Source organism: Doryrhamphus excisus, linkage group LG1 (genome assembly GCF_037039965.1).
Source record: "Doryrhamphus excisus strain RoL-2023G ecotype Guam linkage group LG1, RoL_Dexc_Guam_v1.1, whole genome shotgun sequence".
NCBI lineage: Eukaryota > Metazoa > Chordata > Actinopteri > Syngnathiformes > Syngnathidae > Doryrhamphus > Doryrhamphus excisus.
Genome location: NC_136357.1, coordinates 28,089,200 through 28,102,833, shown reverse-complemented (window position 1 = coordinate 28,102,833; position 13,634 = coordinate 28,089,200). Strand labels below are relative to the sequence as shown.

The window sequence follows — 13,634 nt, the reverse complement described above, 5'->3', positions numbered from 1 at the left end:
GTGTGAATGGTTGTTTGTCTATAAGTGCCCTGTGATTGGCTGGCCACCAGTCCAGGGTGTACCCCGCCTCTCTGACTATATTCTTAAAAAAAAAAATCCCAAATTGTTCGTTATGACATATATTAAATAATCTGAATATGAATATAATATTCAAAATTAAATAATACTGAAAATTAAATAATTACACATAATTATGTAAATTATAATCAACAATAATTCAAATAAAATAATAATAACTAAAACAATTACAATCTTTTTTTGCTGTTTTTTTCTTTAAAAAACAGCAAAAAAAAAGGTTAGGGTTTTAAGAAAATGCTGATGGGTGAGTGTGAATGGTTGTTTGTCTATAAGTGCCCTGTGATTGGCTGGCCACCAGTCCAGGGTGTACCCCGCCTCTCTGACTATATTCTTAAAAAAAAAAATCCCAAATTGTTCGTTATGACATATATTAAATAATCTGAATATGAATATAATATTCAATAATTAAATAATACAGAAAATTAAATAATTACACATAATTATGTAAATTATAATCAACAATAAATAAAATAAAATCATAATAATTAAAACAATTAAAATCTTTTTTGCTGTTTTTTTCTTTAAAAAAACAGCAAAAAAAGGTTAGGGTTTTAAGAAAATGCTAATGGGTGAGTGTGAATGGTTGTTTGTCTAAATGTGCCCTGTGATTGACTGACCAACAGTCACATAGCTTTTTAATAAAACTTTTTATCTGATTTATTTACTAACTATGACCTTATTGACATTTTAAACCAACCCAGAAATCAAGTAGTGCCCTGTCCTGCTTCCCAAAAAAAAAAAAAAAAAAAAAAAAAAAAAAATCCCCGCCATATTGCGAAAAAATACCTGGTAGACTTGGCTAATTGAGCTCTCCCATTCATGCTGTCCCGCCGTGAAAGACATACACCTTACTTACTCTTAACTGTCCCAATGCAGCATCACTTACCCTGTACTAGAATTACTTCAAGGAAGTCACCGTGAAAAACCTCTTTCATTCCCACTTAGGCTCGGGACAACACAGATATCCGATAACCACTGGGAGAGAACTTAGGACCGAGGTCTAATGTGTATGGAGAACCTGACATGTAGCATGTTAGCTTCCCCTCCACATTGTGTATTTATGTACATTCCGGCTTATTCTAAGTCCCATTCCGTGTGTGGTGTTTTACAGGAATGAGTGTCCCTGCACATTCCTTGGAGCTGATTATGAACCCGGAGATGTGATCATGACATCCGCAGGTGTTCAGTAAGATCCTCCTCCTCTCCGTCTCCGCCTCAACTCGATGAGAAGAACTGCTTGAATGTTTAATGTTTAAATAGTTCCTTCGCAGGGCGCTGAATCGATCCTTAATTGGACTATTCCGGTCTCGGAAGATCTTTAGTCTCTCATCCAAGCAGGTTTTTTTTTACTTCAAGATCAAAGACTAGCTAGGACAGCCTTAGTTTCCAGCAGTTTATGTTCAAAGACTAGATACTGAATGTTTCACATCCAGTTCGAGCAGGATTAAGCAGGCTTTATCGGTTCTTGTTCAAAGACTAGATAGGACAGCTTTTGTCCATTCTTGAGAAGACGTTTCCCCATCCAGTTCGAGCAGGCTTTATCAGTTCATGGTCAAAGACTAGATAGGACAGCTCTAATCTGAGTGTCCATTCTTGAGAAGACGTTTCCCCATCCAGTTCGAGCAGGCTTTATCAGTTCATGGTCAAAGACTAGATAGGACAGCTCTAATCTGAGTGTCCATTCTTGAGAAGACGTTTCCCCATCCAGTTCGAGCAGGCTTTATCAGTTCATGGTCAAAAACTAGATAGGACAGCTCTTGTCCATTCTTGAGAAGACGTTTCCCATCCAGTTCGAGCAGGCTTTATCCATTCATGGTCAACAACTAGATAGGACAGCTCTTGTCTGAGTGTATAGTCAGAAGACGACATTTTGCCTCTCATCGAGCAGGTTTAATCAGATTATGTTCAAAGACTAGATAGGACAGCTCTTGTCCATTCTTGAGAAGACGTTTCCCATCCAGTTCTAGCAGGCTTTATCAGTTCCTGTTCAAAGACTAGATAGGACAGCTCTTGTCTGAGTGTATAGTCAGAAGACAACATTTTGCCTCTCATTGAGCATGTATTATCAGTTCATGTTCAAAGACTAGATAGGACAGCTCTTGTCCATTCTTGAGAAGACGTTTCCCATCCAGTTCGAGCAGGCTTTATCCATTCATGGTCAACAACTAGATAGGACAGCTCTTGTCTGAGTGTATAGTCAGAAGACGACATTTTGCCTCTCATCGAGCAGGTTTAATCAGATTATGTTCAAAGACTAGATAGGACAGCTCTTGTCCATTCTTGAGAAGACGTTTCCCATCCAGTTCTAGCAGGCTTTATCAGTTCCTGTTCAAAGACTAGATAGGACAGCTCTTGTCTGAGTGTATAGTCAGAAGACAACATTTTGCCTCTCATTGAGCATGTATTATCAGTTCATGTTCAAAGACTAGATAGGACAGCTCTTGTCCATTCTTGAGAAGACGTTTCCCATCCAGTTCGAGCAGGCTTTATCCATTCATGGTCAACAACTAGATAGGACAGCTCTTGTCTGAGTGTATAGTCAGAAGACGACATTTTGCCTCTCATTGAGCAGGTTTAATCAGATTATGTTCAAAGACTAGATAGGACAGCTCTTGTCCATTCTTGAGAAGACGTTTCCCATCCAGTTCGAGCAGGCTTTATCAGTTCATGGTCAAAGACTAGATAGGACAGCTCTTGTCCGAGTGTCCATTCTTGAGAAGATGTTTCCCATCCAGTTTGAGCAGGCTTTCAGTTCATTTTCAAAGACTAGATAGGACAGCTCCTCTGAGTGTCTAGTCTGAAGACGACATTTTGCCACGTTTTATCAGTTCATGTTTAAAGACTAGATAGGACAACTCTAGTCTGAGTGTCCATTCTTGAGAAGACCTTTTCCATCCAGTTCGAGCAGGCTTTATCAGTTCATGGTCAAAGACTAGATAGGACAGCTCCTGTCTGAGTGTCCATTCTTGAGAAGAAAAAAAAACTGGATAGGACAGCTCCTCTGAGTGTATAGTCGGAGGAAGAACAGTTTGCCTCTCATCAAGCACGTTTTATCAGTTCATTTTCAAAGACTAGATAGGACAGCTCTAGTCTGAGTATCCATTCTTGAGAAGACGTTTCACATCCAGTTTGAGCAGGCTTTATCGGTTTATGTTCAAAGACTAGTTAGGACAGCTATAGTTTGAGTGTCCATTCTCGAGAAGACGTTTCCCGTCCAGTATGAGCAGGCTTCATCACTTCATGTTAAAAGACCAGATAGGACAGCTCTAGTCTTAAGTGTCCATTCTTGAGAAGATGTTTCCCGTCCAGTTTGAACAGGCTTTATTGTGGAAAGACTAGAAAGGACATCTCTAGCCTGACTGTCCTTTCTAGTCCTTGAGCATGAAATGATGACGTTCGATCAGATGAGCGATAAAACACTTTCTTAGACAACCTCAACAATCCAGTGATGGATTCCCTGTCCTGTGACTAAAGCGGTACGTCATTCGAAAGCGAAGGCGGCATAAAAAGTACGAAATACGCTAGTCCTGACTGAGGCATAGAACAGTGCGCTTGCTTTTTGTGAATAGTTAAAAACGCTAAAAAAAAAAAAAGAATTTCAAATGTTTTTTCTTGCAGGTTGTGTGTGGACGGGACCTTTGTGTTGCAAACAGCAGACATCGGTAAGTGTTCAAAGACTAGATAGGACAGCTCTCATCTGAGTGTCCATTCTTGAGAAGACGTTTCCCATCCAGTTTGAGCAGGATTTCTCAGTTCATTTTCAAAGACTAGATAGGACAGCTCTTGTCCATAATTGAGAAGATGTTTCCCATCCAGTTTGAGCAGGTTTTATCAGTTTATGTTCAAAGACTAGATAGGACAGCTCTAGTCTGAGTGTCCATTTTTGAGAAGATGTTTCCCATCCACTTTGAGCAGGCTTTATCAGTTCATTTTCAAAGACTAGATAGGACAGCTCTTGTCTGAGTGTATAGTCAGAAGACGACATTTTGCCTCTCATTGAGCATGTTTTATCAGTTCATGTTCAAAGACTAGATAGGACTGCTCTTGTCCATTCTTGAGAAGATGTTTCCCATCCAGTTTGAGCAGGCTTTATCGGTTTATGTTCAAGACTAGATAGGACAGCTCTTGTCTGAGTGTATAGTCTGAAGACAACATTTTGCCTCTCATCAAGCACGTTTTATCAGTTCATGTTCAAAGACTAGCTAGGACAGCTCTAGTCTGAGTATCCATTCTTGAGAAGATGTTTCCCATCCAGTTCGAGCAGGATTAATCAGTTCTTGTTCAAAGACTAGATAGGACAGCTCTAGTTTGAGTGTATAGTCTGAAGACAACGTTTTGTCTCTCATCAAGCACGTTTTATCAGTTCATGTTCAAAGACTAGATAGGACAGCTTTTGTCTGAGTGTCCATTCTTGAGAAGATGTTTCCCATCCAGTTCGAGCAGGATTAATCAGTTCTTGTTCAAAGACTAGATAGGACAGCTCTAGTCTGAGTGTATAGTCTGAAGACAACGTTTTGTCTCTCATCAAGCACGTTTTATCAGTTCATGTTCAAAGACTAGATAGGACAGCTTTTTTCTGAGTGTCCATTCTTGAGAAGACGTTTCCCATCCAGTTTGAGCAGGCTTTATCAGTTTATTTTCAAAGACTAGATAGGACAGCTCCTCTGAATGTCTAGTCTGAAGACAACATTTTGCCTCTCATCAAGCATGTTTTATCAGTTCATGTTCGAAGACTAGATAGGACAGCTCTCGTCTGAGTATCCATTCTTGAGAAGACGTTTCACATCCAGTTTGAGGAGGCTTTATCGTTTTTTGTTCAAAGACTAGATAGGACAGCTCTAGTCTGAGTGTCTATTCTTGAGAAGATGTTTCCCATCCAGTTTGAGTAGGCTCTATCGTTTTTTGTTCAAAGACTAGATAGGACAGCTCCTCTGAGACGTCGTTTTGCCTCTCGTCAAGCACGTTTTATCAGTTCATGTTCAAAGACTAGATAGGACAGCTCTAGTCTGAGTGTCCATTCTTAAGAAGACGTTTCCCATCCAGTTTGAGCAGGATTAATCAGTTCATGTTCAAAGACTAGATAGGACAGCTCTCGTCTGAGTGTCCATTCTTGAGAAGATGTTTCCCATCCAGTTCGAGCAGGCTTTATCAGTTCATGTTCAAAGACTAGATAGGACAGCTCTCGTCTGAGTATCCATTCTTGAGAAGACGTTTCCCATCCAGTTCGAGCAGGATTAATCAGTTCTTGTTCAAAGACTAGATAGGACAGCAACTCTAGTCTGAGTGTCCATTCTTGAGAAGACGTTTCCCATCCAGTTTGAGCAGGCTTTATCGTTTTTTGTTCAAAGACTAGATAGGACAGCTCCTCTGAGACGATGTTTTGCCTCTCATCAAGCACGTTTTATCAGTTCATGTTCAAAGACTAGATAGGACTAGGAAAAAATCGGCATTGGACCCCCCAAAAACCCATATGGGTGGATCCCGACTCCAAAGGACTCCCAATAACCAGGTGTTGGTCTTCCCACAGGCAGCTTATGTCCAGACGGTCAGTCCTACCACAACTGTTCAGAGGGTCAGAGTGGGCGTCTTCCAGGAAGGGGCGTGGCCTGTGAACGCACCTGCGAATCCCACCTGCTCAACCTCACCTGCTCTGCACATGAACGGTGCGTGAGTGGATGCGTCTGCCCCGCCGGGTGAGTTTTAGTTGGTATCACACATCTCCCTGACTTAGTGTTCTGATAATAACTTCCATAGATGATTGGAGGTGATTGGAAATTTGGAGATAATTGGTGGAGGAGGAGGAGTGTTAAGCGCAGGCCCCACAGCTAGGAGACCCGAGTTCAATTCCACCCTCGGCTATATCTGTGTGGAGTTTGCATGTTCTCCCCGTGCATGTGTGTGTGTTTTTTTTTTTTCCCCGGGTACTCTATCGTCATACTTGAGGACCTATCTTCATGGACTTCAATTGGTTGGGTAGGCTACCGGTTTCTAACACACGGTTACTAAATACGGCGTAATAACCGGTAACGATAACCGAAAACCACGACATCCTCGGGCAAATCTTAGATGATCTAAACTAAAGTCAACTAAAGTAAACTAAAGTAAAGTAAACTAAAGTAAAGTAAACTAAAGTAAACTAAAGTAAACTACAGTAAACTAAAGTAAACTACAGTAAACTAAAGTAAACTAAAGTAAACTAAAGTAAACTAAAGTAAACTACAGTAAACTAAAGTAAACTAAAGTAAAGTAAACTAAAGTAAACTAAAGTAAACTAAAGTAAACTAAAGTAAACTAAAGTAAACTAAACTAAACTAAAGATGGTCTAGTGCCTAATCAATTATTCGATTAATTTAAACGATAACTGAAAACCACGACATCCTCGGGCAAATCTTAGATGATCTAAACTAAAGTAAACTAAACTAAAGTCAACTAAAGTCAACTAAAGTAAAGTCAACTAAAGTAAAGTCAACTAAAGTAAACTAAAGATGGTCTAGTGCCTAATCAATTATTCGATTAATCTAAACGATAACTGAAAACCACGACATCCTCGGGCAAATCTTAGATGATCTAAACTAAAGTAAAGTAAACTAAAGTAAACTAAAGTAAACTAAAGTAAACTAAAGTAAAGTCAACTAAAGTAAAGTCAACTAAAGTAAAGTAAACTAAAGTAAACTAAACTAAACTAAACTAAAGTTAACTAAAGATGGTCTAGTGCCTAATCAATTATTCGATTAATCTAAACGATAACTGAAAACCACGACATCCTCGGGCAAATCTTAGATGATCTAAACTAAAGTAAACTAAACTAAAGTAAACTAAAGTAAAGTAAACTAAAGTAAACTAAAGTAAAGTAAACTAAACTAAACTAAACTAAACTAAACTAAACTAAACTAAACTAAAGTAAAGTAAACTAAACTAAACTAAACTAAACTAAACTAAACTAAAGTAAACTAAAGATGGTCTAGTGCCTAATCAATTATTCGATTAATCTAAACGATAACTGAAAACCACGACATCCTCGGGCAAATCTCAGATGATCTAAAGTAAACTAAAGTAAACTAAAGTAAACTAAAGTAAACTAAAGTAAACTAAAGTAAACTAAAGTAAACTAAAGTAAACTAAAGTAAACTAAAGATGGTCTAGTGCCTAATCAATTATTCGATTAATCTAAACGATAACCGAAAACCACGACATCCTCGGGCAAATCCTAGATGATCCACGAGACAAATGTTCTCATAGCCGGCCTGTTCACGGTTAATCCGATCCCTTTAATCCAGATTGGCCGCGTTCCCAAAAGGAGTGTTAAGTGGTTTCATTCTGTGAGAGCAACAAAAAGTCATCGTGATAACGCTTGTACAGGCGGGGTCCAAGAACTGCATCCTGGTTAATGACCCCGTCAACAGATTACGGGGATGATTGACATGTGCAATTGTTTGCCAATGGTCCAATGGGCATGGCTGCACGGTAGACCAGTGGTTAGCGCGCAGACCTCACAGCTAGGAAACCGGGGGTTCTATTTCACCCTTGGCCATCAAGTCTGAAGACGACATTTTGCCTCTCATCGAGCACGTTTTATCAGTTTATGTTCAAAGACTAGATAGGACAGCTTTTGTCTGAGTGTCCATTCTTGAGAAGATGTTTCCCATCCAGTTCATGTTGAAAGACTAGATAGGACAGCTTTTGTCTGAGTGTCCATTCTTGAGAAGACGTTTCCCATCCAGTTCATGTTGAAAGACTAGATAGGACAGCTTTTGTCTGAGTCTCCATTCTTGAGAAGATGTTTCCCATCCAGTTCATGGTCAAAGACTAGATAGGACAGCTCTCGTCTGAGTGTATAGTCTGAAGACGACATCTTGCCTCTCATCGAGCACGTTTTATCATTTCATGTTCAAAGACTAGATAGGACAGCTCTTGTCCATTCTTGAGAAGACGTTTCCCGTCCAGTTTGAGCAGGCTTTATCAGTTCATGGTCAAAGACTAGATAGGACAGCTCTTGTCTGAGTGTATAGTCTGAAGACAACATTTTGCCTCTCATTGAGCATGTTTTATCAGTTCATGTTCAAAGACTAGATAGGACAGCTTTTGTCTGATTGTCCATTCTTGAGAAGATGTTTCCCATCCAGTTCATGGTCAAAGACTAGATAGGACAGCTCCTCTGAGTGTATAGTCTGAAGACGACGTTTTGCCTCTCATCGAGCATGTTTTATCAGTTCATGTTCAAAGACTAGATAGGACAGCTCTAGTCTGATGTCTTAGGCTGTTACCCCTGTAAAGAAGATGGATGGATTAATCTGTTGGCGCTACGGGTGTAATGGTACACGCTGCTGCTTTTCGTGTAGACGGGTTTGATTCCCAGCCGGGAGGCCCCCCCCCCCCAGCAACCAGCCACCGGATATGTCCAGTGTCGGTTCCAAACCTGGATGAATGAAAGAGTCGCGTCAGATTCGGGGAAGGGCATCCGGAGCAAAAACTAAGCCAAATCAAACAAGTGATTGACTCACTGTGGTGACCCTGATGGGAAAGGCCGTGCAAAACAAAACCTAAACTAAACTAAAGTCAACTAAACTAAAGTCAACTAAAGTAAACTAAACTAAAGTCAACTAAAGTGAACTAAAGTAAACTGAAGCAAACTAAACTCAACTAAAGTCAACTAAACTAAAGTAAACTAAACTAAAGTAAAGTGAACTAAAGTAAAGTGAACTAAAGTAAAGTAAACTAAAGTCAACTAAAGTCAACAAAACTAAACTAAAGTAAAGTAAACTAAACTAAAGTAAAGTGAACTAAAGTAAAGTGAACTAAAGTAAACTAAACTAAAGTAAAGTGAACTAAAGTAAAGTGAACTAAAGTAAAGTCAACTAAAGTAAAGTGAACTAAAGTAAAGTGAAGCAAACTAAACTAAAGTCAACTAAACTAAAGTAAACTAAACTAAAGTAAAGTGAACTAAAGTAAAGTGAACTAAAGTAAAGTAAACTAAAGTCAACTAAAGTCAACAAAACTAAACTAAAGTAAAGTAAACTAAACTAAAGTAAAGTGAACTAAAGTAAAGTGAACTAAAGTAAACTAAACTAAAGTAAAGTGAACTAAAGTAAAGTGAACTAAAGTAAAGTCAACTAAAGTAAAGTGAACTAAAGTAAAGTGAAGCAAACTAAACTAAAGTCAACTAAACTAAAGTCAACTAAACTAAAGTAAAGTGAACTAAAGTAAAGTGAACTAAAGTAAAGTGAACTAAAGTCAACTAAAGTCAACAAAACTAAACTAAAGTAAAGTGAACTAAAGTAAAGTGAACTAAAGTAAAGTGAACTAAAGTAAAGTGAACTAAAGTAAACTAAACTAAAGTAAAGTGAACTAAAGTAAAGTCAACTAAAGTCAACAAAACTAAACTAAAGTAAACTAAACTAAAGTAAAGTGAACTAAAGTAAAGTGAACTAAAGTAAAGTAAACTAAAGTAAAGTGAACTAAAGTAAAGTAAACTAAAGTAAAGTGAACTAAAGTAAAGTAAACTAAAGTCAACAAAACTAAACTAAAGTAAAGTGAACTAAAGTAAAGTAAACTAAAGTAAAGTGAACTAAAGTAAAGTGAACTAAAGCAAACTAAACTAAAGTAAAGTGAACTAAAGTAAAGTTAACTAAAGTCAACTAAACTAAACTAAACTGAACTAAAGTCAACTAAACTAAACTGAACTAAAGTCAACTAAAGTAAAGTAAACTAAAGTAAAGTGAACTAAAGTAAAGTGAACTAAAGCAAACTAAACTAAAGTAAAGTTAACTAAAGTCAACTAAAGTCAACTAAACTAAACTAAACTGAACTAAAGTGAACTAAAGTAAAGTAAAGTAAACTAAATTGAACTAAAGTAAAGTGAACTAAAGTAAAGTCAACTCAACTAAAGTCAACTCAACTCAACTAAAGTCAACTAAACTAAACTAAAATCAACTAAAGTCAACTAAAATCAACTAAAGTCAACTAAAGTCAACTAAAGTAAACTGACCTTCTTTGCAGTAAATTTAGCGAGTGAAGATTGCTCGTCTCGGGCAACGGAGCTGAAAATGTTTGCGTCATTGATGTTAGCCATTGATCCAACAAGTTGGCAAGTGGATAAAGGAAACTGTTAACACAATTTTATCCGGGCTGTAACGCGAGTCACTTGAACCTGAGGTTTGAGGGGTGGGGGGGGTCATTCAGTTTGTCATTTTATTGTTTGCGGTCTCACAATATGACACAGCCCTTGATATTTATCAGATGGGGGGGGGGGGGGTGACTCTTCACTGAGTCTTTGGTGAACCCAATAATTCTCGGTTGGCGGCGACACAAAAACAGGGGCATCGCATTTCCTGCCCCATTTTAGCTATTTATTTCTATTCTATGCTCACAAAACAAAATCTTTTTTTTCCTCTTTTTCACCAGCTTCCTGAAACACGGAGACGACTGCTTTGAGCCGGAATCCTGCCCGTGTCTGTGGAAAGGAAAAGAATATTTCCCAGGAGACAAAGTGTCGTCCCCTTGCCATCAGTGGTATGTATGCAATAGAATTCAACTTTTTCTTGTATTGTGGTGCTAAAATTGTAAATTTGGCCTACAAAGTCCCGATGTTCTGGTCACATGATATCATAACCGTATGATGACACGACAGAAAAGGCTGGGGAACAAACAGGTTCTTGTATAAAACTCTTGGATGAATGAAAATACTCATTAGCTCAATTCCACATGGCAATGAAAACCTTGCAATGCAATGTCAGTCAGTCAGTCAACAATAAACAATAAAATGATGCTGCAATCTTGTTGTTTTTATAGCGTTTGCCAACACGGAACGTTCCAGTGTGTGTTTCGCCCGTGTCCGTCCATGTGTACGACGTATGGGGATCGTCATTACAGAACCTTTGACGGCTTGCTCTTTGACTACGTTGGTGCATGTCAAGTTTATCTTCTAAAGGTAATGAGCATATATTTACTGGGTGTACTAAAGATGGCAGAACTGTGGTTGGTTCATTCATTCATTCATTTTCTACCACTTATGCTAACAATGAGCATGATAGTGCTAAGTCTTTATATCCGTTTACCTATGAAAATGGCTAAAAATGCTACAATGCCAATGTTAACATGCTAGCAATACTAACAATTAGCATGCAAACACATAACATTCATTCATTCATTTTCTACCGCTTATCCTCACAAGGGTCAAAGGGGGTGCTGGAACCTATCCCAGCTGTCTTCGGACACCCTGGACTGGACGCCAGCCAATCACAGGGCACATATAGACAAACAAGCACTCACACTCATGCTAACATGCTAACAATAAGCATATAGTGCTAAGTCTTTATATGGTACTCCGGTTTCCTCCCACATTCCAAAAACATGCTAGGTTAATTAGCGACTCCAAATTGTCCATAGGTATGAATGTGAGTGTGAATGGTTGTTTGTCTATACGTGCCCTGTGATTGGCTGGCCACCAGTCCAGGGTGTACCCCGCCTCTCTGGCTTTATTCTTATAATATTTTAACTTTATCAATGTGTTTTTTTTTCCCCCACCCAATTTTTGAAATTTTCCCAATTTTTTTGTTCTGACATATATTAAATAATCTGAATATGAATATAATATTCAATAATCAAATAATACTGAAAATAAAATAATTACACATAATTATGTAAAGTAATAATCAACAATAATTAAAATAAAATAATAATAATTTAAAAAAATGAAATATTTTTTTGCAGTTTTTTTTAAGAAAATGCTGATGGGTGAGTGTGAATGGTTGTTTGTCTATATGTGCCCTGTGATTGGCTGGCCACCAGTCCAGGGTGTACCCCGCCTCTCTGGCTTTATTCTTATAATATTTTAACTTTATCAATGTGTTTTTTTTTCCCCCCACCCAATTTTTGAAATTTTCCCAATTTTTTTGTTATGACATATATTAAATAATCTGAATATGAATATAATATTCAATAATCAAATAATACTGAAAATAAAATAATTACACATAATTATGTAAAGTAATAATCAACAATACTTAAAATAAAATAATAATAATTTTAAAAAATTAAATATTTTTTTGCAGTTTTTTTTAAGAAAATGCTGATGGGTGAGTGTGAATGGTTGTTTGTCTATATGTGCCCTGTGATTGGCTGGCCACCAGTCCAGGGTGTACCCCGCCTCTCTGGCTTTATTCTTATAATATTTTAACTTTATCAATGTGTTTTTTTTTCCCCCACCCAATTTTTGAAATTTTCCCAATTATTTTCAGAAAATTAAATAATCACACATAATTATATAAACTAATAATAAACAATAATTAAAATAAAATAATAATTAATAATAATACGTTGTTTTTTTTTTCATCCGCAGAGCAGCGCTGATGTGATTCTCAGTGTGACGACTGAGAACGTTGCCTGTTTTGATAACGCCGTCGTCTGCAGGAAGTCCTTGCTGATTAACATCGGAAGATCATTCGTCGCTTTTGATGACGACACCGGACAGCCTGTCAGTCACGTCATCCATTTTCCTGTCACCTGTCTCTTTTCATATTTGGTGACTTGAGTGTATGACTTATTATGAATTATTACTATTGTGTGTTTTCCAGAACCATTCCAGCGTCATCGGAAGGAATCAGAGGATGCTCGTATGGCCTGCTGGTTTATTTACCGTAGTTCAATTCCCGGAAGAGGACGTTACTATCCTGTGGGACACTAAAACCACCATTCACATCCAGGTTGGACCTCGTTGGCAGGTAGGGGGCATTGTTCATACTAAGAATTGTCCTATCTAGTCTTTGAGCATGAATTAGACTAGAGTTGTCCTACCTAGTCAGTGAGCATGAATTAGACTGGAGTTGTCCTACCTAGTCAGTGAGCATGAATTAGACTTGAGTTGTCCTACCTAGTCAGTGAGCATGAATTAGACTTGAGTTGTCCTACCTAGTCAGTGAGCATGAATTAGACTGGAGTTGTCCTACCTAGTCACTGAGCATGAATTAGACTTGAGTTGTCCTACCTAGTCAGTGAGCATGAATTAGACTAGAGTTGTCCTACCTAGTCAGTGAGCATGAATTAGACTTGAGTTGTCCTACCTAGTCAGTGAGCATGAATTAGACTGGAGTTGTCCTACCTAGTCAGTGAGCATGAATTAGACTGGAGTTGTCCTACCTAGTCAGTGAGCATGAATTAGACTTGAGTTGTCCTACCTAGTCAGTGAGCATGAATTAGACTGGAGTTGTCCTACCTAGTCTGTGAGCATGAATTAGACTTGAGTTGTCCTACCTAGTCACTGAGCATGAATTAGACTTGAGTTGTCTTACCTAGTCACTGTTACCTAGAGCTGTCCTATCCAGTATCTCAAAATGAACTAGATAGGACTGACTAGACTTGAGCTGTCCTATCAAGTATCTCAAAATGAACTAGATAGGACAGACTAGACTTGGGCTGACTAGACTTGGGCTGTCCTATCTAGTATTTGAGCACAAACTAGACTTGAGCTGTCCTATCTAGTATCTCAAAATGAACTATATAGGACAGACTAGACTTGGGCTGACTAGACTTGGGCTGTCCTATCTAGTATTTGAGCACAA

General features: G+C 38.1%; 1 protein-coding gene across 1 annotated transcript in view; it reads left to right on the top strand.

The window, feature by feature from the left end:
* otog (otogelin) overlaps positions 1-13,634 on the top strand; it is a 65,573-nt gene that overhangs the window by 13,939 nt on the left and 38,000 nt on the right. The window contains exons 18-24 of the mRNA XM_078793142.1: positions 1,190-1,264; positions 3,697-3,740; positions 5,606-5,771; positions 10,480-10,587; positions 10,867-11,005; positions 12,416-12,550; positions 12,651-12,797. Of these exons, the coding sequence (XP_078649268.1) occupies positions 1,190-1,264; positions 3,697-3,740; positions 5,606-5,771; positions 10,480-10,587; positions 10,867-11,005; positions 12,416-12,550; positions 12,651-12,797 (814 nt within the window). The remainder of the gene's footprint in view (positions 1-1,189; positions 1,265-3,696; positions 3,741-5,605; positions 5,772-10,479; positions 10,588-10,866; positions 11,006-12,415; positions 12,551-12,650; positions 12,798-13,634) is intronic.